This window comes from Neofelis nebulosa, chromosome 1, assembly GCF_028018385.1.
Source record: "Neofelis nebulosa isolate mNeoNeb1 chromosome 1, mNeoNeb1.pri, whole genome shotgun sequence".
In the NCBI taxonomy this organism is placed as follows: Eukaryota; Metazoa; Chordata; class Mammalia; order Carnivora; family Felidae; genus Neofelis; species Neofelis nebulosa.
In genome coordinates, this window is record NC_080782.1 from 134,935,750 (window position 1) to 134,959,788 (window position 24,039).

Genomic DNA, 24,039 nt, shown 5'->3' on the forward strand with positions numbered 1-24,039 from the left:
TTTTTTTTCCTGAACTGAAGTAAATTGGGCAGAAGAGGTTTCCGGAAACATCTCTAGCAAGTCTGATTTATCAGAGGCTGCTGATCGCGTACCTCTCATCACACAACCAGGAAGGCTTTCAACCATGGGTTGAAAATACAAACTCCTATATGGACCAGTCAGATAAATGTGAGTGAGTCAAAGGGGCCAGTGAGGATTGTAGTGAACTCTGGAACACAGACCCAAAGAAAGGGGGCTATCCAGCCATGCCTTGCTGTGCATGAAAGCAGCCTCGTGCATGAAAAAACACAAAATCTGAGAATTGCTCGGAAGCTTGTTGAACAGGTGGATTCCAGGCCCACACCAGATATTCTAATTTAACTGGTCTCGGATAGGCCCAGGATTCCACATTTGTGTCTCTCATATCCAAAGTTACTTTGATGAACACGATCCCAGAATCATTCTTTGAAAGACACTCTTAAATGATACAGACTGAACGAGTGAACAGGAGTTTTCAGGTTTTAACTGGTAGCTAGTGAACACTGCTTTGGCATGTTGGTTATTTGGAACTGAAGGAAGTTGAGAAACAGCAGATGGAGGAAGGGCTTTGTCCTCTCCCTCTTTCTCACTAAGAGCAGAGTATAAATATCCCATGAGAAAGGCCCCTTCCTTGTACCAGCCTTATCACTAGGGAGGGAGTTGATGCTAAGCTGAATCTGTACAAAAAAACTCACTACATGACCCTAATCCTTCATTAGTTTCCCATATATATTTACCTTCCCACAATTCACTGCTTCTAAAGGCCCAAACCCATTGTTCTTCGTCTCCAATGTATCAACCTTTGTTAAGATGATACCAAAGCTCTCAGGACTAACCACTTTGAGGTTTTCACTTCTTTCCTATGAAGCCCCATATCACGTAAAAACATTAACATAAAATACATTTGTATGCATTCCCCTATTAATCTGTCTTTCAGTTATTACTGAGAAACTAATCAGTTTATTTTTTAATATTTTTTAACACTTACTTATTTTTGAGAAAGACAAACACACAAATGGGGGAGGGGAAGAGAGAGGGAGACACAGAATCTGAAGCAGGCTCCAGGCTCTGAGCTGTCAGCACAGAGCCTGATGTGGGGCTCAAACTCACAGAGTCGAGATCATAACCTGAGCCGAAATCTGACGGTTAACTGACTGAGCCACCCAGGTGCCCTTATCTTGTTTCAGTTAAATTTACACCCTCCAGTTACAAAACCTAAGAGGGTCAAGATATAGCTTTTCCTCCCCTATACTAATCTTCACGTAGTTAAGGAGTAAGCTATCTGCCAGCTCCTTGGCCACCTTGCCTAAACCATTTAAGACCATTGTCTACTTTTGGTGCAGCTCCGGGCCTCCAACTACCTGAGTAAGATGTGTGTAGGCAGGGAGGTCAGGAAAAACTGAATTTTCTTTATTTTTGCTGGTCTAAGGCTAGAGATGGTGCTGGTTGGGACTGTGCATTTAAATCTATGGCTTTGGTGCAGGAATGTGCTCCAAGAATCTTTATACAGGACACCTTGAAGGAATTTCATGAAGCAGATTTCATCCTGCTTGCCCTGATACTCTCATTTGTACCTCATTCCACTTGACACATTTCCATGTTTAGAAAACAAGGTTGCTCATCGCTCCTCTGACTGTGTGTGGTTGACCAACTAGTCCTAAAGATTGACTGCTTACTTTGGGCACTGGGGAGTTGGCACAAAGCTTACAGATATGACAATTATGGAATGATAGAGAATCCAGCATAATCAAAGGCTAAAGAGGAAGCATAGGATCAGGACTATAGGTCAGTGAGGGACCAAGTTAAAATAGGATTGGAATGTTGGAATAGCTTCAGGGTGGTGGAGTTTGAGATGAGCCATCAAAATTGTGTGTGGTGGGGATACATAGAAGGTGAGGAGGGTCTGATTTAGAGTATGGAGGAAGATTCTTGGATGCCAGCCTCTTCTTGCCTTAGACTTTCTTTAAAACTGGTGTACAAACACCCTCCTTCTCTTCTTTTATTCTTTCTGGTCTGGGATAAGTCAGGATTCCACATTTGTGTCTTTCATATCCAAAGTAATTTTGATGAAGGTGATTCCAGAATCATTCTTTGAAAGGCAGTCTTAAAAGATACAGACTGAATGACTGAACAGAAGTTTTCATTATTTTTGGCTTTATTTTTAATCGTGTTTGCCTTTCATATCTCAACTAATGATTATGATTTCTCTGTTAATTTTCAGACTGTTTATATTTGTTTACTTTTCTAATCAAATTCAGTAGGGATGTCAATATAGTTTTACAAGATATGCAGCACCTCACACATACTTTTTTCATCAGCAAAAACTTTTACAAATCATTAATAAAAATGCAAATGAGACATCAATCTGGCAACAACCTCCTAAGCACTCTTTATTTGGCCTAGGTCTAGCCAGAAGAATGACAAATCATGGATGATTATTCATGCCATTTCAGTTTTTGGCATGGTTGATTTTGCCATTTGGAATGGAACGATTTTTCATGCCTTTACCTATCAATGTTGTCATTTAACAAAACAGTTTAATTTCTTGAGGAATATTTCAGTGAAACAACACGGAATGAGTTTCACTACATAAGCTTCATGAAAGCACGGAACTTATTATCTGTTTTGTTTGCTTCAAGTAGATTTTGTTTTTTACTGCGTGAAATAAAATTGATGATAATCGTGTCTCATTGTTTGGACTATTTATATTTCTGCTTAAAAAAATAACCTATTTAGACTTAAACATATTTTTAACCAAAGTATATGTTGTCTGGGGAAAAGTTTTATTCTTAACCCAGAAGTTAAAGTTTTTTCTCAAATCAGTCGTTATGCAGAAGAGACACCCATTGTTTAGTTAAGACTTGAGCCACACAGCAATATCAGCTTTTATATAGTACTGCTTTAATAAAAAGTAATTTGAAAGAAAACCTAATTAAATAAAAGGAAATGTCCTATCTCTCGTATTTGATACCTAAGTCTGTAGGAAGCCAAGGAATTATGTCCATGAAGTCATGGCTCAGAATCCGTATCAGTTTATCTGAGTCATAGGTCCATTTTTGAGAATGTTTTACAATATTTAATGTGCTTTTCTCTTTTGTCTTCCTGAATCCAAAATCCTTGTACTCATTCACTCTAAGTATTTATCTTCCTGAGGAGAAATTGGAATTTGTTAAAAAGAAAATGCCAACAGACTATACTCAGCTTTTGACCTTCACACTTTGGTTATGCAACAAGTCATGTACCACTGACCATATTTGCCAAAGATGACCACATCAATATGTCCCATCCCACATGCTCTTCTGAAACATAAGCTGACTGGGGTGCCTGGGTGGCTCAGTCGGTTAAGCATCCAACTTTGGCTCAGGTCATGATCTCACAGTTCGTGGGTTCAAGCCCCGCATCGGGCTCTGTGCTGACAGCTCAGAGCCTGGAGCCTTTTTCAGATTCTGTGTCTCCTTCTCTCTCTGCCCCTACCCTACTCATGCTCTGTCTCTCTCTGTCTCAAAAATAAATAAACATTAAAAGAAAAAAAAAAAACATAAGCTGGCTACCCCCCTCAAGTAGAATCTCACTTTCCTCCCCTTGAAACTGTACTGGCCTTAGTGCTTCTTTTGTAGCTAGTAGAATAAACATAATTCCACTTGACCTGTACCACTGAATTTGGGATGAGTTGAAATAAACCACACCACTGTATAGATGTAGCATCTCTAGGAGAAAGAGACACTTCCATGAAAAGGAAGTGGTGTGGAAGTTTCCATATGTTTTTTTTTTTTTTTTTCCCAACAAACTCTTACAACACTATTGCAGTTTTAGAGCAATGAGGAAGCTGAGGCACAACCAAAATACTAAGATGAGCACACATATTTTGTGAATCTGAACCTGGGATTCAGATCCCTGTTTTTCATTTTCTATTCATCTCCTGAGAATTAGATATTCCAGGCGAATGTTAAAATGTCTCTGGCAAATAACAGGTAAAATTTCACATCATACTAAACACCTGTGAATGCAGGTGCTTATTGGATCCGGATGGACAGTTTTCTCCGGGGATCTTAAGCCACTACTGATCATCAGTGGAAACATGAACTTAAGGGTAACCACTAAGGAGACCTGCTATCTCATCCAGAATTTAGAGCCCATGCCCCCTTGTTATGCCCATTGCCATCCTTTTGCGATGCACTCACACCCATGGGATTTGGGTAAATATTCAAAGATAAACATGCAGGTTATTTTGAGAACTTAATATAATTTTGAAACCACTGCAAATAGTGAGTCTGCTCCTGCAAGATCACGATCAGAGCTGAGTCTTCAAGCTGGGTTATCACAAGCCCACAAGTGACACTTGAATCTGCAAATTCTCTGCTAGGTGATTGGCCTTGAATGGATAATAAGTGAAGTCCCTTTTTTCTCATTGATCCTTTTTCTTTTCTCTTTCTTTCTTTCTTTCTTTCTTTCTTTCTTTCTTTCTTTCTTTCTTTCTTTCTTTCTTTCTGTGGGAGAGTGTGTAAGGCAACCTTTCATATTTATGGATGGCATTTGAGAAGCTGTGTATATGCCTTGTAAGTTCAGAAGCAGGCCTTATGCTCGTTGACATTGGAGCTTTATGACTAAGCCAGCCCTTTTTTGTTCCAGATACTCTCTCCAAACATTTCCTTTTCTACAAACATTGTGTGAGGTGATGGGGGCTCAGTCAGCAGCCTCAGAGCAGGGCCTGTGTTTCTGTTTCTGAAGGTATCTTAATCTTCCCACTGCTTGTCTTGTACATCTTTTCTCCTCAGGCAAATGTCTATTTAGAACGGTTGCTTGTTAGTCCTCTTTTAACCTCTGTCTGAAAGCATTTCATTTGTTTTAATGGAAAGAATTCTCCCCTACCCTACCTCCATCCTCTAAAAAATGCAGAACAGAAAAATAAAGACATAATTCTTTTACTCCGGTGTTTAAAATCACCAGCATTCTGTAACATTTGGAACTAAATTTCAAAACACGTCTATGACTCATGACTCATTCATAAAAGTTTTGCTTTCTTCCTAAAAAGCTAGCTATGAAACCCACTCTCTGGATGTTATCACTTCCCTGGAATCCATAGCAGGCACCACCGAGAAGGCACAACTGAGGTCAGGGACCCCTACTCACAGAGCGAGTCTGTCCTCCGTAAATATGACCCATGTGCCCGAGAACCCCAAGTCTTGTTTAGAAACCATAATTCTGATCTAAGTACTGAATTGCTATAGACTTACCCTGGAATCTTTTAAGCCACAATGACCTCCATCGTTCTCCCTCCTTGCCCTCCCCAGTCAGCTGGTAGGACAATGCTGAGGATGAAGCTCTGGGAAGGGGGCTCCCCTGTAAGTCTGGTCCTTCTGTATCCTGGGTATTTCATGGGTCTAACCTCTCGTGCTTGCTGTGCTGTGTTAATGTCCATCTCCTTCCTGTCTATTCTACCTGTCCATTCTTCCCCCACTTCATCATGCAAAACAGGATTACTTATTGCTGCCTAAAGTAGAGCATTTTTTTTTTCTTTTCTTAAATTTCTGCACCTATAAGTAAGCCCTCTATTATATAGGGAACTCTGATTCTAGGAACTAACCCACCTCTCCTTCTCCATTAACTAATATTTTGGACCATATTAGGATTCTTTCAGGCCAGTAAAATATTTGCTAGCATGTTTTAAAGCTATCTGATTGCTAAGCTCCTATGTTAATGATAAAACTGAAATTATTATTTTTTATTTTTTTAATTTATTTTTATTTTTTTAATAAGAAACTTATTGTCAAATTGGTTACCATACAACACCCAGTGTTCATCCCAACAGGTGCCCTCCTAAATGCCAGTCACCCACATTCCCCACCCTCCCACCCCCCATCAACCCTCAGTTTATTCTCAGTTTTAAAGAGTCTCTTATGGTTTGCCTCCTTCCCTCTCTGTAACTTTTTTCCCCCCCTTCTCCTCCCCGCTGGTCTTCTGTTGAGTTTCTCAGGATCCACATATGAGTGAAAACATATGGTTATCTGTCTTTCTCTGTATGACTTATTTCACTTAGCATAATACTCTCCAGTTCCATCCACATTGCTACAAATGGCCAGATTTCATTCTTTCTCATTGCCAAGTAGTATTCCATTGTATATATAAACCACATCTTCTTTACCCATTCGTCAGTTGATGGACATTTAGGCTCTTTCCTTAATTTGGCTATTGTTGAAAGTGCTGCTATAAACATTGGGGTACAAGTGCCCCTATGCATCAGCACTTCTGTATCCCTTGGGTAAATTCCTAGCAGTGCTATTGCTGGGTCATAGGGTAGATTTATGTTTAATTTTTTGAGGAACCTCCACACTGTTTTCCAGAGTGGCTGCACCAGTCTGCATTCCCATCAACAGAGCAAGAGGGTTCCCGTTTCTCCACATCCTTGCCAGCATCTATAGTCTCCTGATTTGTTCATTTTGGCGACCCTGACTGGCGTGAGGTGATATCTGAGTGTGGTTTTGATTTGTATTTCCCTGATGAGGAGTGACGTTCAGCATCTTTTCATGTGCCCATTGGCCATCTGGATGCCTTCTTTAGAGAAGTGTCTATTCATGTCTTCTGCCCATTCTTCACTGGATTATTTGTTTTTTGGGTGTGGAGTTTGGTGAGTTCTTTATAGATTTTGGATACTAGCGCTTTGTTGGATATGTCATTTGCAAATATCTTTTCCCATTCTGCTGTTTGCCTTTTAGTTTTGTTGATGGTTTCCTCTGCAGTGCAGAAGCTTTTTATCTTCATGAGGTCCCAATAGTTCATTTTTGCTTTTAATTCCCTTGCCTTGGAAATGTGTTGAGTAAGAAATTGCTGTGGCTGAGGTCAGAGAGGTCTTTTCCTGCTTTCTCCTCTAGGGTTTTGATGGTTTCCTGTCTCACATTCAGGTCCTTCATCCATTTTGAGTTTATTTTTGTGAGTGGTGTGAGAAAGTGGTCTAGTTTCATTCTTCTGCATGTTGCTGTCCAGTTCTCCCAGCACCATTTGTTAAAGACACTGTCTTTTTTCCATTGGATATTCTTTCCTGCTTTGTCAAAGATTAGTTGGACATACATTTGTGGGTCCAATTCTGGAGTCTCTATTCTTTCCATTGGTCTATGTGTCTGTTTTTGTGGGTTGTTTTAAACATTTATTCATTTTTGAGACACAGAGACAGAGTATAAGTGGGGAAGGGGCCAAGAGAAAGGAAGATACAGAATCTGAAGCAGGCTCCAGGCCCGAGCTATCAGGCCAGAGCACACTTAACTGACTGAACCACCCAGGTGCCCCAATTTTTTTAACCTTTTTACAAAAGTATTACATACTACCCAGTACCTGAAGCTTCTCCTTTGACATTAGGGAGGGCTAAATTACTGGATAGAATCATGTCAGGTAATGAATTCTGAAGCACATTAACCTGTTTTAGTATTATTTTAAGTTTGTTTATTTTGAGAGAGAGAGAATGAAAGTGGGCAAGCAGGGGTGGGGTGGAGAGAGAGAAACCTAAGCAGGCTGTGCGTTGTCAGCACAGACCCTGACTCAGAGCTTGATCCCAAGACCCTGGGACCGTGACCTGAGCCAAAAGCTAGTAGGAGGCTGAACTGACTGAGCCACCCAGGCACTCCCCTATATTTTAGTATTATAAAAGTTACATTTGAAGTAAAACACATTAGAAGTTGAAAGACTCAAGTATTTTCATATTCTCAAAGAATTTCTTAAAGGGCTTTCCTAAAGTAAAACATCTATTCTAATGCAAAAGTTTGAAAGGTAACATGGGAATGAGAAAATTCTCTAAAGTCAACTCCTAGGATGAAAACTGAGAAAAGAAAACATTACATATGACCTTTTCTTAATACTCTATAATTCCATGCAGGCATAAGTTTGGTTTCCATTAAACGATATTAAAAAATCCTCCAAAGCCTTCCTCTCCTTAGAAGGGTGGCCTGATTAGATATGCCTGCTTTTACATCAAGAATTGCTCTGTTGTTAGCATTTAGAACCTGAGAACCCGAATTTACACTCAGAACTACCCTACTGGGAATTCAGCTTCGATGAAATTTTTCTTCTTCTCCTTATCTGCTTTAATGTGGTGTTCTTTCTGTGGAATTTCAGTGTGGATTAATTGGCGACGGATACTATATCCCTTTTTGGCAACCTCTTCCAAGAAACTAATTTTTTTATTTTCTTTTTCGTTCTTTACTTTTTTTTGGACTGAATATAGAATTTTTCTCTTTAAAACTGCTTCAAATAAGATAAGCTTAAGTGGATTCTGCTATAATATAGCATATGAAATCTCGTGCAGCTAGGTGGAATCAAATGGTGGTTACATGCGAGAGAAGTGCTGTATAGCAGTTTGTATTTTGCTTGTGTGGTTATATTAAAATTATTTATAAAAACTATTTTCTATTTATTAATTTATTTTTTATTGTTCCCATTTTTTTAAATATGAAATTTATTGTCAGTTTGGTTTCCATACAACACCCAGTGCTCTTCCCAACAGGTGCCCTCCTCAATGCCCATCACCCACTTTCCCCTCCCTTTCTCCCCCATCAACCCTGTTTTTTCTCAGTTTTTAAGAGTCTCTTATGGTTTGCCTCCCTTCCTCTCTAATGTTTTTTTTTAATCTATTTAAGAGGTGTAGGAGACAAAGTATGAACCCTTTAAAGGACACAAATTTTAGGGAAGAAACACAAAACAAGTTGACATGAAGTTTCAAAGCATAGTTTCAAAAACTCATGGTCCACTTGGTTCAGAAAGGATATTTTTTTTTCAACTCGAGTTGTATTTTTTCAATTCAAAGGAAGCATTCTTTAGAAAGAGGAGCCAAGTCAGTAGAGTGGGTGGGAGATACTGTAATTATTAACCTAGTCACCATGAAAAAAAACATTCCAATTGAGCAATTACATTTAGGCAATTATATTCAGATCCCTCATACTCTGTCAGTCATATCTTCTTTGGGTTTTTCTTTTATAAACCACCAGGCAGAGAACACAGAAAAAATAAGGAAAAGAATCTAGGGACCACAGTAAACTTCTTTTCTCTGAGTGAAGGGGACAGAGGTACGTGATTATGGTCTGGAGCTTGAGACCAGAACTGAATATGTGAAAGTGACCTCTTACTCTAATGAGTAAGTATAATAAATTACCTGTGATAGTCATCAAAAATGCAAATTCCTACATTTCACCATAGACACGCTAAGTCAGGGCCTCCTTGAAAAAGGGCCTAGGAATTAAAATTCCAGTAATTCTCCATGTGACTCCTAATGTATGGTGACATTTGACATCCAAATAAAGCCAGTTTAGAGATTAAAAAAAAAATTATAGGAGCCAACTGCCTGATAATAATTAGGACTCCTTCTAAGAATATATTTGTAACCTAAGATTAAGCTAAATTGCATCTGATAATCAATAGTATTTTTTCTCTGGTGCCATTACTTTTTACCGAGGTGTTTCTTAGGGTTACTGCTCTGGATAGTATTTTATATGATCTCTTAGGAAGTAGCCAACACACTAATAGTCATGAAAGACTTTCTAAAAGGGGAAAATAGAAGATCTGGGTTCTGGAGCTCGCATCAGTCTTTTGATCTCTCTGGGCTTTGGTTTTTCTCATCTCTCAGATATGGTTTGGACTTTATCAGGAGCTGTGAAGGTAAAGTCAGCAGGTGGAACTGGCCTGATGAAGCCCCTGAGGAGAAGTGGAGATGGGGACACTGGGGAAAACTCATTGCATTGAAGTGGGCCACCACTGTCCAATTCTCACCAAAGGTTGGCAGGCAAGAATTGAGACCCAGGATTGCCACAGTGTCCAACTTTTCCAGAGAAGCCGGAAGTCCCGTTTATAATGTGAAATATCCTGATTGTGAAATGGCTGAAACTAACACAAAATATCTAACATATAGCACAGGCCCATACTTTAAGGGATAAATAGAGCACGTTGGTTTTCTTGATTTAGTCCATAGGCCTTAACATCCTTTCTAGTTATAAAATCCTTGGCATCTCATACCTTTCTCACCTCTCCCTAGATCTAAGTTATCATATTGGCAACTCTAGGCACATACATGGAACAACCTAAATGGTAACTAGGAGAAACCAGTAACAGGGTATTTCCTTAAAGACTTAATACTGTCTCAGCATAAAAGATTCCTATTCAGATTCCTATTCATTTTTTTAACATTTTATTTTATTTTTATTTTTTTAACTAATTAGTTTTTTGAGAGAGACAGCGAGTGAGCATGAGTTGTGGAGGGGCAAAGAGAGAGGAAGAGAGAGGATCCCAAGCAGGCTCTGCACTGTAAGTGCAGAACCTGAAATGGGGCTAGAACCCGCAAACTGCAAGATGATGGCCTGAGCTGAAATTAAGAGTTGGATGCTTAACTGATGGGGCCACCCAGGTGCCCCAGATTCATATTCATTTTTAAAGGGATGATCCTAAGAGTGCATTCAACATGGCATAAGCCTGGCTGTAGAAACTTAAATTGTCCCTCCTCACTTAACATGTCATGGCTAATGACTCTGTCTGTACAGGTAAATTACAATTAAGACTAAAAGGTCTCAGCAACCAAGTTGGCTGTGATTGATTAAGTCTATTGTGTCAGTGGTTGGGCCTATATTTCCATGTTATGTACACTTAGAATGGAGATAGCTAAAGATCAATGTTTCAGCTGTGTCTCACTCTTTGGCAAATCATAAAGTCTTCAGGAATCTTCCTTTACCTCCCTATAAATTCACTCAATCTTTGAAGTTTTAGATTTTGTTTTTCTATCTTAAATGTTGTCGAATTAAAATCTTGTTGAATTTGGGGCACCTGGGTGGCTCAGTAGGTTAAGCAACTGACTGTGGCTCAGGTCATGATCTTCCAGTTTGCAAGTTCAAGCCCCGCATAGGGCTCCATGCTGCTGGCTCAGAGACTGGAGACTACTTTGGATTTTGTGTCTCCCTCCCTCTCTCTCTGTTCATTCCCTGCTGTACTCACTCTCTCTCTCAAAAATAAGAATAAAAAGATTTTTTTAGAGTCTTGTTGAATTAAAAAAAAGGCCATGTGGGGCGCCTGAGTGGCTCAGTCAGTTGAGCTTTTGACTTCAGCTCAGGTCATGATCTCACAGTTTGTCGGGTTGAGCCCCATGTCAGGCTCTGTACTGACAGCAAAGAGCCTGGAGCCTGCTTCAGATTCTGTGCCTCCCTCTCTTTGCCCCTTCCCCATTCTCACTGTGTCTCTCTGTCTCTCAAAAATGAATAAATGTTAAAAAAAAATTTTAAAAAAGGTCATCATGTACTTACAAAACCTAGTTTGACATCCATATATGCAACATTGACACTCCATCCCCACGCATATTTAAGTATGAAAGATTAAGTTCAGAAAGATTCCTTCAGTAGTATTTAGAATATTTTCACCAAGTTATTAGATTTCTGCTCCTTGTATTCAACTATACTTTGCTATGTTGAAGAACTGGAAGAATTTGTAAGTTCCATTTGGCATTTTATACAATACTGACTCATTAAATATTTCCAGATTATTAAACGCCCAAGTGAATGAATGGTATCATTCTCACCACTATTCTTTACTGGGGGGAGGAAACCTGACTGGGCATCTCTGAAGGCATATTGAACATACACTTAGATTGAGGTGATCCAGTAATCCTAGCATGGGGGATAGTAAGATGTAGCATTTGTTGGTTCTCTCTCTACCAGATATTTTATGAATTTTATTTCTAAATTCATCACCACCTTCCAAAATAGTTATTCCCATATTATAGTTGAGGAAAATGGGGCTCAGAGATAGCAAGGCCCAAAGAAAGTAAGTGACTTGTCTGAGTCACTAAGCCAGGATCCAAATCTAATTCTGTATGGCTCCAAAGTCCGTATTTTGTCCATTACTTGCTGGTGTCTCCCAGTGCTACAGAGTGGAAAGGGTTTTCTCGGCCCCATTTTTCTCATTGGTAAAACATGGGAGTTGGACAAGATGATCACTGCCTTCTGTTTGACTTCTAACATCCTATACTGATGTTTTAGGGCTTTCTGCTGCAGAGAGTATGACTCATTCTTAGGCGAAACCCCCTTTGGATGTTTTCAGATACCTCTGATCCTGGCTAAGATTTTCAAACAGGATGTTGACAGATGTACTTAGTATTAATCTTGTCTCCCGTGGCATTTGGATGTCTGCCAATTCTTTGTCACTCTGAACAATGGAGAGCATTATTTTCTCTGTTGGTTTATTTTCACGTCAACCTACTCTCTACTGTTTCTTTTCCTAACCCTGAGCCATGGGTTTATATTTAACTAGACGCTTGAGTTTGTTTTTTTTTTTTTAATGTTTATGTGCCCGTTTGACCAACTCTAATAAAGATTTCTAATTTTTTTAAACAAAATCCATAATTATCTAGGTTCTCTTTAGAACATCATGTAAGACAATGCCACATCTTCATAAAACTGGACACAAATGATAACATGATGTCAGAGGACCACTGCTAGTTGTCAAGTGAACTGTTAGATTAATGAAGATTAAATTCTCTATATATCACAGACATAACTGAAATCTACATACACACTTGGAAGTACTTCTCATTATAATAGGAACACATTTTAAGTTCCCATAGATTATTTTAAGGCATTTGGAAATCTAAGCTGCATCTTCAACTAATGTAAGCAGCTTAGATACTAAACCAATTTTGATAAAAGTTAGAAATGACTACATCAATAATTTTCTTTACTGCTAGTTTCATTTCAGGAATTGTTCTTTGTGATGATTATATTTACATGGTCACAAAACTAAACAATGGACATAGGGAAAAAAACAACAACCCCTTAATTATTTCAGTATTGTCTACCTTTTCTTTTGATGTAATAAGTTCCTATGATGTTTACTCTGTCACTTGGGGGCTGTCTCCACTGCTCCAAAACTGTAATAACATCAGATAATTATTTAATTCTGATATAAAGAACTCAAAAACTTCAAACTGGGGTGCCTGGGTGTTTCAGTCAGTTGAGCATCTGATTCTTGATTTTGGCTCAGGTCATGATCCCAGGGTCATGAGATCTAGCCCTGCATTGGGCTCTGCAGTGAACATGGAGCCTTCTTGGGATTCTCTCACTCCCTCTCTGCCCCTCTACCCTGCTCACACACACTCTGTCTCTAAAATAAAAATTTAAAAATCTTCAAATAATAATTTTTGGAACCCATCCTTTATAGCCTCTTGCCTTGTTTTAGGCTTGGTGATTGGCATAACCTTTTTTATTCCTATTCTTAACAATGGTATTCTGCTAAAACCAACACGTGTTGACCATCTTCTCTATGCAGGGTGACAATACTGGGTATGGTGGGAGGATACAAATATACTAAAGATGTAATACATGCCTTCAAAGGGCTTATGGTAAATAGGTAAAAAATGGGCAAAAACTGTTATATAAGCCAAAGGAGGGTAAGTGCTATTAAAAGAACATAAGTAAGTGCCTAAGGAGCTTTGAAGAGTTGGCATTTCACCTGAGACTTGAAGATCAGGACAGTTTTAGACAGGGACATGAGGAATTAGGGAAGGATGTTCCTGATAAAAGAAATAAAGCAAAAAACATCATGAATTTTACCATTTGATCCTTTCTTTGAATTTTCTTCTGTATCCAACCTCTTCCCATGCATTGCTCTCTACGTGGTTAATTCACATTTAGCATTTCAGACTCAATGGAGACCTCATCCCTCTGGAATCCTCCTCCATCTGGTAGGTTATGAATTCAGTTTGGGATTAAGGAATGTCTTTCTCAAGTGTTTTCCATTTCCATAAATTAGTCTCCTACAACTTAATTTCACAAGCTAGAATCCTAGGAATCATCCTTTTTACCTTCATCTCCATCCCTACATCCAGTTCAACATACGTCTCACTAATTCTATTTCCAAAATAAAGATTAAATGGGGTGCCTGGGTGGCTCAGTTGGTTAAGCGTCCAACTTCGGCTCAGGTCACAATCTCACGGTTTGTGAGTTTGAGCCTCAGGTCAGGCTCTGTGCTAATAGCTCAGAGCCTGGAGCCTGCTTCAGATTCTATGTCTCCCTCTCCCTCTGCCCCTCTCTTGCTCATGCTCTCTCTCTTTCTCTCTCAAAAATAACAATAAACATTAAAAATATCAAAATAAAGATTAAATATATTTTAGATAAAATATGTGTCAGATACATACAATGGAATATTATTCAACCATAAAAAAGAATTCTATTTTAATGTTTTCTATGACATGGATTGACCTTGAAAACATTATGCTTAGTGAAATAAGCCAGACACAGAAGGATAAATATCACATGATTCTACTTATATGAGTACTAATAATAGACAAATTCATAGAAACAGAAAGTAGAGGAGAGATTACCAGGGGCTGGAAGGAAAGGGCAGCTATTGTGTAATAGGTAAAGAATTTTTGTTGGACACAGTGAAAAAGTTTTGAATATTTATAGTAGTGATGGTTACACAACATTGTGAATGTACTAAATGCTACTGACTTGTGCACCTATAAATAGTTAAGATGACAAATATTTTATGTATGTTATATCACAATCAAAAATTTTTTAAAAAGTTAATTAAAATCCTTTCTCTGAAATTCTACTTGTTTGGTCCCAGTCACCACTACCTCTCACCTGGACTACCGAAATGCTCACCTTGGATCTAGTCTCCACCTATCTGTACACACTCATTGTCTGCTACCTTTCCCTTCATTTACTTCTCTCTAGGGATACTCAATTTGTTACTATTATGAAAATACACAAAACTGTTATTCTGAAACAGTTGTAAACTTGCCATTTCCTTTTGGAGTATGCTTTTCCTCTGCCTCTCCGTTTGCTTGACTCTTTAGCATAATTTGTATTTCATTTGAAACATCCTTTCTTTCTTGAGGAGGTTTTTGCTGACCTACCTCATCAATGTGTTCTCTACTTCTTTTCCAACCTTTATTTTATATCACAGAACTCCATTTACTACTGCAGGGATCTCATTCTGTAGCTTTTCTTTTTACCAATGTATTTAGCTTGAGTAACCAAAAAGGTGGTGATGCCATTGCCTAACATGGGAGGAGATAGGGAAAGACCATGTTTGATGCACAGTTAAGTTGGAAGGTTAGATAAACAAAAGGAAGGATAAAGTTCACCTGCAAATATATGAATCTGGAGTTCAAAGAGCAAAAGATGGATTGGAGATACAAATGTGAAAATTATTAAACTCTCAGTGATATTTAAGGCCACGAGAATGAACAAAATAATCCAGAGAAAAACTGAAGATTCAGAAGAAGAGGAGGCCTTGAACTAGGTCTTGAAGAACTTTAGAGATTCTATAAAGCAGAATTCAACAAATTAGAGAAGTAACTATTAAGAACAAAACCCAGAACTCTGTGGTTTGATGTAGGCCAAGAATGGAAACGTGTCAAGAAGAAAGGAGTGGTCCTTTGTGTTGTATGAAGCTCTGGATTCAATTAAGGTGAACACAGCAAAGTTTACACTCAGTCTAGTGTCATGAAGATTGTTGTGGACCTTGATTAGAGTGCTTTCAGTGGAACACCATCATCTTAATAGGGTGGACAGAATAAGACCATGGTGGAGTATAAAGCAAATCGGAAGGAGGTAAGGAAAGGAAGACTGTGTCGAATTGTTTACCTTAGAATAAGAGTGGGGAAAAGTGAGTGATGAGGAATCACGGGTTTTTGCACAGGTGTGAGACACCAACCTGTTCCTATGAGAGGAAAGAGCTGCAAGTGTGAGGTAAGGCAAATAAGTGACATACCTAGAAAGGTGACAGCCACAGGCTTGGGAGCACTAGTAGGAGAAAAGAGCCTTGAATGGGAGGAAGCACGCTTTTTCCACTGATACAGAAGGCAACCAGCAGAACATGTGACAATATGAAGCAAGAATTTAGATTTGATAGTGGAAAGAGGAGGGAGTCCCCATTTGACGACCTGTGTCATCAGTGAATTGTAGGCGAGGTCATCTGCTGGGTTTACATGTGGAGGAGGGGAGTGAAGTTTGAGAAGAGATATGAGGATACAGAATAGTTGTCTTGGAGAGTGAGAAAGCCATCTCCTGGAAAAAGAATTGTGGCTGTTTTGCTGGGTAGAGTTAAATGCTCATGTAAGGTCTATAATCAGGTGAAGTGAAACCAATCAGGCAGGTTTTGCTACTTTGTAGGCAGGAGTGGAAACCAGAGATGGAGGGATTCGATCTCAAGTTTTGTCAGGCAAGTGATGGAGAGAGGGAATACGAGTACGTAAAAGAAAATTTTAAGAAATAAATCTAGAAAGATGAGCTGAGGCCAGTTCATGGAGTGCTCTGAATGTCAGGCTAAAAACATGAATTTTATTTCATAGGCAATGGGAAGCCATTGATGTTATTTCTGACTATGGAAGTGACATTACCCAAACTGTACTTCTTTATAATTAAATCTTCTTTTAATGTAAAGTGCTGAGATGGTTGAAGGACAGGAATAAATAAGACCATTTGTGAAGGACCAAAGATTAGATAATCATGATCTAAATGAAAGTAAGCAAGAGTTGACTTGAGCCAGACCACTGAAGGATAAATTCCTAAGAGATCTTGGTATCTATCTTACATCTTGGTATCTAAGACCAGCTTTATGGGAGCATTAGGTCCCTGGGGAGAGAATCATAAGGGCTAGGGTAGGATTAGGCAGGATATTATCTAAAAAGCTGTCTGGAATCTGTCTGTTTATTAACTAAACAAATGTGTGGAAGCACATAGGCATCAAGTGGTATATTGATCAATCACTAAATGAATGAGAGCCCAAGATGTAATCTGGAGTATTGAAACAAAATAAAAAATCATACATTTGTTGACCAGTAATGAAGCCACAGGATGTCAGGAAGAATTCAGGTAATGGTATGCAGGATGGGCAGGGTCAGGGTGGCTCAAGGCACAGAGTATGGCTAACACAGAAATGCTAAGTACCGGTCCAGAGTGCTAAGTGGAGCAGGGAGACCAGCCAGGTTAAAGAGTAGATGTAAGGGACTTTGGAACTAACGTTCAGTTCAGTTGTACAGGATTGGCCAATTTAATGACAAACTTCTGACGTGAACCATGAGTGTGCCAGATTTTAAGCCATCTAAGTATATGTACATGCGAGCAGTAACAGTTGAAATGCTAAAATGAAAAGTCACAAAAGAGCACAGTTGGAGATACGTCAGAATCAACTGGCTATGATACAGTGTTCAACAATCAGTAATACTTCAAATCATTCCTAGGATTTGACAATCTATTTCAACCTTGAATCCAGAAGCTGAGCTAGTGTCCTCATGGGTATCTCTGGCAATCTGAAAGTACAACTGATTTTCTGGCAAATCTGTGATGCAGGTTGGTTTTGAATTTTTCATTTAATAAGCAAACTCATTCCATAACCTAGCAATTCATGAACATACTAAACAATAGAACACCAGGACAGACTCCCATTAAGTTTTATTCAGGATCCATCCATCCATCCAACATTTCATGACTATCAGGCATCAGGCACTGTGCTAGGCTATGGATACAAAGAAAAATAACTATCTCTTGTTTCTCTTCAAGAAACCTCTAGTCTGTTAGTTAAAAAAAAAATAAGCAAAGAGATGTTTATAATAGGTGTTATGACTTTGGTGTACACAAGTTTTATTGGTTACATAATTCATGGGAGGGCCAAGGAGTGGTTGGGGAGATAGTAATGGTGATGGAAATAGTTGCAAAAGACTTTGTGAAGAAGGATCAGAAGAAAAAGGGAGCAAGGGTAGGGGTTTGGGTAAAAGGTTATGACATCTTATGAAATGGATGTAGCTGGTACCAAGCACAATGGTAATTTGTGGGCAGGGAGGGAAATTCCTAGCAGTTGTACATGGCTATAGTATTTCAATTATGTTCAAATTTGGCTCATTCCATGTAGATTTTATTTTTCTAGTGTAATCTTTTTATTATGTTTTTTCCCTTCCTTGATTTGAAGTTCAATCAAGATGTTTTTCACTCTTGCTTAACTTCCATAAGCACCAAATAATGTTTAAAATAATGGATGCGTATAATAAATCCAGGAAGAATATAAGTAAAATTTCACCAAAATAGAAATATACATGTGAAACCAGTCATTAGAAATGGTAAGAGTATTTACTTATTACTTTAAATTAACCAGAAGGGAAGCTCATGTAATTGAGGCAATAAAAGACTGTAGGTCTATCACTTTTCTTTGGGAATGTTTTCAAAGAACAAAAGCCTTTTATATAACATAAATAAGAGTGTTCATCAGCATGTGCTCATGGGGAAGGAAAAAATAAAACCTCAAACCAGTTTCTATTTCCTTAAGAATTTATTCTGAACTGAATTCTTACCATCTTGGTACTGCTTTATTGACAAATAAATGAAGGTACTTTATTTTGTTTGCCAATATTCCCACATATACATCATTGTTTAGAGGCCACAGCTTCTGCTAAATAAATTACTTCCCTTTGGCTTTAGATCAAAAGCAACTTCAAAAGAAGCACATCTTTTCTCAAATTCAATTACTGGCTCTTGGGACTTATATGGAAAAGTTATGACTATAAAAAAGAAAAGATAATTCGCTTGCATCTGGAAATGTTTATAGTATTAAGATAGATGGATTATATAAGGTCTGGTTCTAATATCTTCTTAGGTTACAATTAATGGAAGAAAAGCCCAAGCCTCACTTGTAGAGTAGGGAACTCTGTATTTCTCTCAATGTCTCCTGACATTCTCCTGGATTTGTGGTGTTAATTACATTCCACTAACTTTCTCTTCTAAGACCCCACTACTGTTAGCTGAGAAGGTCTTCAAGTAAAACCAATTAGATAAATGTGGCTTCCACTATCTCATGAAATCCTTTTTGAACCCTAGGTATAGTGATCATATACCTGGGATTCCATAGCATAATCCTGATTTCGCATACTTTTTGAGTATGAATGTAAATTTATATATTAGATCTTCTGTCAGTCAGTATCTTGGTTTTTAGTTCTAGTAATATGATCATTATAGATTTTAACTTTGAAGTTAAAAGTTTATTTTAAAACTCTAGGTAATCTTTGAAAGATAGTAAACAAAATTAATATATGGATTAATATATGTAATCTTTAAGTGAAACTAGTGTCTGGTTGTGGCATACCTTATAAAAAATAAAAGCGTGTTGAAAATTAACTACCTTTTTATCAGAAATATACCTAGCAACCTAGGATGAGACCGAAGATTTTGGCACTCATCCAGAGTCATAAAGACGTTTTTACTATACAGTGCCATCAAAATTGTTTCTCTGTAGAGCTGGGATAAAGAGACTGGAAGGGCCTGTTTGTCAAATAGGTTGTTGACCTACTGGGATTGGCTTAGAGGATGAGACTTTTACTTGAAGTCAGAATCCTATTATACATAGCTCAGTGTGATAAAACTTTTATTACCTATTATGTTATAAACTTAGGAATACTAGAGTTAAAGAAATGTTAGGATTTTATACAACTGAGAAAGTTTTATCCTATTGACCTGGTTCTTTTAAGCACTTTTTCTGCTCTTCAGGACTCATAATAATTCTTGTTTTTGTCCATACATGGTGTCTGTGTGTCTCTACACCATCTCTCGTGCATCCTTTTATTTCCTTGGCCTCAGAAATTGACCTTTTTGAATTCTAATCAGTTTATAACAATACAAGTTCAGTTTGTGACTGAGGGATCTTCCCACCTTTGTTTGCCAAGTTCTTTTCAGAATCCCCTGGAATGGGAACAGAGCTCTTTCCTTATTCAACAGGGATTACCAATTAAAAAATGGGCCCTTGGACCATGTTTAGACCATCTTTGTGGAGCAGATGTTCTTTTCTTTTTTTTCCCATTATATGAAATTTATTGTCAAATTGGTTTCCATACAACACCCAGTGCTCATCCCAAAAGTTGCCCTCCTCAATACCCATCACCCACCCTCCCCTCCCTCCCACCCCCCATCAACCCTCAGTTTGTTCTCAGTTTTTAGGAGTCTCTTATGCTTTGGCTCTCTCCCACTCTAACATCTTTTTTTTTTTTCCTTCCCCTCCTCCATGGGTTTCTGTTAAGTTTCTCAGGATCCACCTAAGAGTGAAAACATATGGTATCTGTCTTTCTCTGTATGGCTTATTTCACTTAGCATCACACTCTCCAGTTCCATCCACGTTGCTACAAAGGGCCAGATTTCATTCTTTCTCATCGGCAAGTAGTACTCCATTGTGTATATAAACCACAATTTCTTTATCCATTCATCAGTTGATGGACATTTAGGCTCTTTCCACAATTTGGCTATTGTTCAGAGTGCTGCTATAAACATTGGGGTACAAGTGCCCCTATGCATCAGTACTCCTGTATCTCTTGGGTGAATTCCTAGCAGTGCTATTGCTGGGTCATAGGGTAGGTCTATTTTTAATTTTCTGAGGAACCTCCACACTGTTTTCCAGAGTGGCTGCACCAGTTTGTATTCCCACCAACAGTGCAAGAGGGTTCCCATTTCTCCACATCCTCGCCAGCATCTATAGTCTCCTGATTTGTTCATTTTGGCCACTCTGACTGGCGTGAGGTGATACCTGAGTGTGGTTTTGATTTGTATTTCCCTGATGAGGAGCGACGTTGAGCATCTTTCCATGTGCCTGCTGGCCATCCGGATGTCTTCTTCAGAGAAGTGTCTATACATGTTTTCTGCCCATTTCTTCACTGGGTTATTTGTTTTTTGGGTGTGGAGTTTGGTGAGTTCTTTACAGATTTTGGATACTAGCCCTTTGTCCCATATGTCATTTGCAAATATCTTTTCCCATTCCGTTGGTTGCCTTTTAGTTTTGTTGGTTGTTTCCTTTCCTGTGCAGAAGCTTTTTATCTTCATAAGGTCCCAGTAGTTCATTTTTGCTTTTGATTCCCTTGCCTTTGGGGATGTGTCAAGTAAGAGATTGCTATGGCTGAGGTCAGAGAGGTCTTTTCCTGCTTTCTCCTCGAGGGTTTTGATGGTTTCCTGTCTCACATTCAGGTCCTTTATCCATTTTGAGTTTATTTTTGTGAATGGTATGAGAAAGTGGTATAGTTTCAATCTTCTGCATGTTGCTGTCCAGTTCTCCCAGCACCATTTGTTAAAGAGACTGTCTTTTTTCCATTGGATGTTCTTTCCTGCTTTGTCAAAGATTAGTTGGCCATACGTTTGCGGGCCTAGTTCTGGGGTTTCTATTCTATTCCATTGGTCTATTTTTTGGTCTATTTTTTGGTTTCTATTCCATTGGTCTATTCCATTGGTCTGTTTTTGTGCCAATACCATGCTGTCTTGATGATTACAGCTTTGTAGTAGAGGCTAAAGTCTGGGATTGTGATGCCTCCTGCTTTGGTCTTCTTCTTCAAAATTACTTTGGCTATTCGGGGCCTTTTGTGGTTCCATATGAATTTTAGGATTGCTTGTTCTAGCTTTGAGAAGAATGCTGGTGCAATTTTGATTGGGATTGCATTGAATGTGTAGATAGCTTTGGGTAGTATTGACATTTTGACAATATTTATTCTTCCAATCCATGAGCACGGAATGTTTTTCCATTTCTTTATATCTTCTTCAATTTCCTTCATAAGCTTTCTATAGTTTTCAGCATACAGATCTTTTACATCTTTGGTTAGATTTATCCCTAGGTATTTTATGCTTCTTGGTGCAATTATGAATGGGATCAGTTTCTTTATTTGTGTTTCTGTTGCTTCATTATTAGTGTATAAGAATGCAACTGATTTCTGTACATTGATTTTGTATCCTGCAACTTTGCTGAATTCATGTATCAGTTCTAGCAGACTTTTGGTGGAGTCTATCGGATTTTCCATGTATAATATCATGTCATCTGCAAAAAGCGAAAGCTTAATTTCATCTTTGCCAATTTTGATGCCTTTGATTTCCTTTTGTTGTCTGATTGCTGATGCTAGAACTTCCAACACTATGTTAAACAACAGCGGTGAGAGTGGACATCCCTGTCGTGTTCCTGATCTCAGGGAAAAAGCTCTCAGTTTTTCCCCATTGAGGATGATATTAGCTGTGGGCTTTTCATAAATGACATTTATGATGTTTAAGTATGTTCCTTCTATCCCAACTTTCTCAAGAGTTTTCATTAAGAAAGGGTGCTGAAGTTTGTGAAATGCTTTTTCTGCATCGATTGACAGGATCATATGGTTCTTCTCTTTTCTTTTATTAATGTGATGTATCACGTTGATCGATTTGCGAATGTTGAACCAGCCCTGCATCCCAGGAATGAATCCCACTTGATCATGGTGAATAATTCTTTTTGTATGCTGTTGAATTCGATTTGCTAGTATCTTATTGAGAATTTTTGCATCCATATTCATCAGGGATATTGGCCTGTAGTTCTCTTTTTTTATTGGGTCTCTGTCTGGTTTAGGAATCAAAGTAATACTGGCTTCATAGAATGAGTCTGGAAGTTTTCCTTCCCTTTCTATTTTTTTGGAATGGCTTGAGAAGGATAGGTATTATCTCTGCTTTAAACGTCTGGTAGAACTCCCTTGGGAAGCCATCTGGTCCTGGACTCTTATTTGTTGGGAGATTTTTGGTAACTGATCCAATTTCTCCACTGGTTATGGGTCTGTTCTAGCTTTCTATTTCCTCCTGATTGAGTTTTGGAAGAGTGTGGGTGTTTAGGAATTTGTCCATTTCTTCCACGTTGTCCAGTTTGTTGGCATATAATTTTTCATAGTATTCCCTGATAATTGCTTGTATCTCTGAGGGATCGGTTGTAATAATTCCATTTTCATTCATTATTTTATCTATTTGGGTCATTTCCCTTTTCTTTTTGAGAAGCCTGGCTAGAGGTTTATCAATTTTGTTTATTTTTTCAAAAAACCAGCTCTTGGTTTCATTGATCTGCTCTACGGTTTTGTTTTGTTTTTTGATTCTATATTGTTTATTTCTGCTCTGATCTTTATTATTTCTCTTCTTCTGCTGGGTTTAGGCTGCCTTTGCTGTTCTGCTTCTATTTTCTTTAGGTGTGCTGTTAGATTTTGTATTTGGGATTTTTCTTGTTTCTTGAGATAGGCCTGGATTGCAATGTATTTTCCTCTCAGGACTGCCTTCGCTGCATCCCAAAGTGTTTGGATTGTTGTATTTTCATTTTCTTTTGTTTCCGTATATTTTTAAATTTCTTCTCTAATTGCCTGGTTGACCCATTCACTCTTTAGTAGGGTGTTCTTTAACCTCCATGCTTTTGGAGGTTTTCCAGACTTTTCCTGTGATTGATTTCAAGTTTCATAGCATTTTGGTCTGAAAGTATGCATGGTAAGATCTCAATTCTTGTATACTTATGAAGGGCTGTTTTGTTACCCAGTATGTGATCTCTCTTCGAGAATGTTCCATGTACACTTGAGAAAAAAGTATATTCTGTTGCTTTGGGATGCAGACTTCTAAATATATCTGTCAAGTCCATCTGATCCAATGTATTATTCAGGGCCCTTGTTTCTTTATTGACCATGTGTCTAGATGATCTATCCATTTCTATCCAGGGGAGTGTTAAAGTCCCCTGCAATGACCACATTCTTATTAATAAGGTTGCTTGTGTTTGTAATTGTTTTATATATTTGGGGGGCTCCGTATTCAGCACATAGACATTTATAATTATTAGCTCTTCCTGTTGGATAGACCCTGTAATTATTATATAATGCCCTTCTTCATCTCTTATTACAGCCTTTAATTTAAAGTCTAGTTTTTCTGATATAAGTATGGCTACTCCAGCTTTTTTTGACTTCCAGCAGCATGATAAGTTAGTTCTCCATCCCCTCACTTTCAATCTGAAGGTGTCCTCAGGTCTAAAATGAGTCTCTTGTAGACAGCAAATAGATGGATCTTGTTTTTTTATTCATTCTGATGCCCTGTGTCTTTTGGTTGGCACATTTAGTCCATTTACATTTAGTGTTATTATAGAAAGATATGGGTTTAGAGTCATTGTGATGTCCGTAGGTTTCATGCTTGTATCGATGTCTCTGGTACTTTGTCTCACAGGATCCCCCTTAGGATATCTTGTAGGGCTGGTTTAGTGGTGATGACTTCCTTCAGTTTT

At 38.3% G+C, this 24,039-nt stretch overlaps 1 protein-coding gene across 1 annotated transcript in view; it reads right to left on the reverse strand.

The window, feature by feature from the left end:
- Positions 1-24,039, reverse strand: part of CCDC192 (coiled-coil domain containing 192) — a 218,610-nt gene that overhangs the window by 34,885 nt on the left and 159,686 nt on the right. Inside the window, exon 7 of the mRNA XM_058737218.1 lies at positions 12,833-12,904. Within this exon, the coding sequence (XP_058593201.1) occupies positions 12,833-12,904 (72 nt within the window). The remainder of the gene's footprint in view (positions 1-12,832; positions 12,905-24,039) is intronic.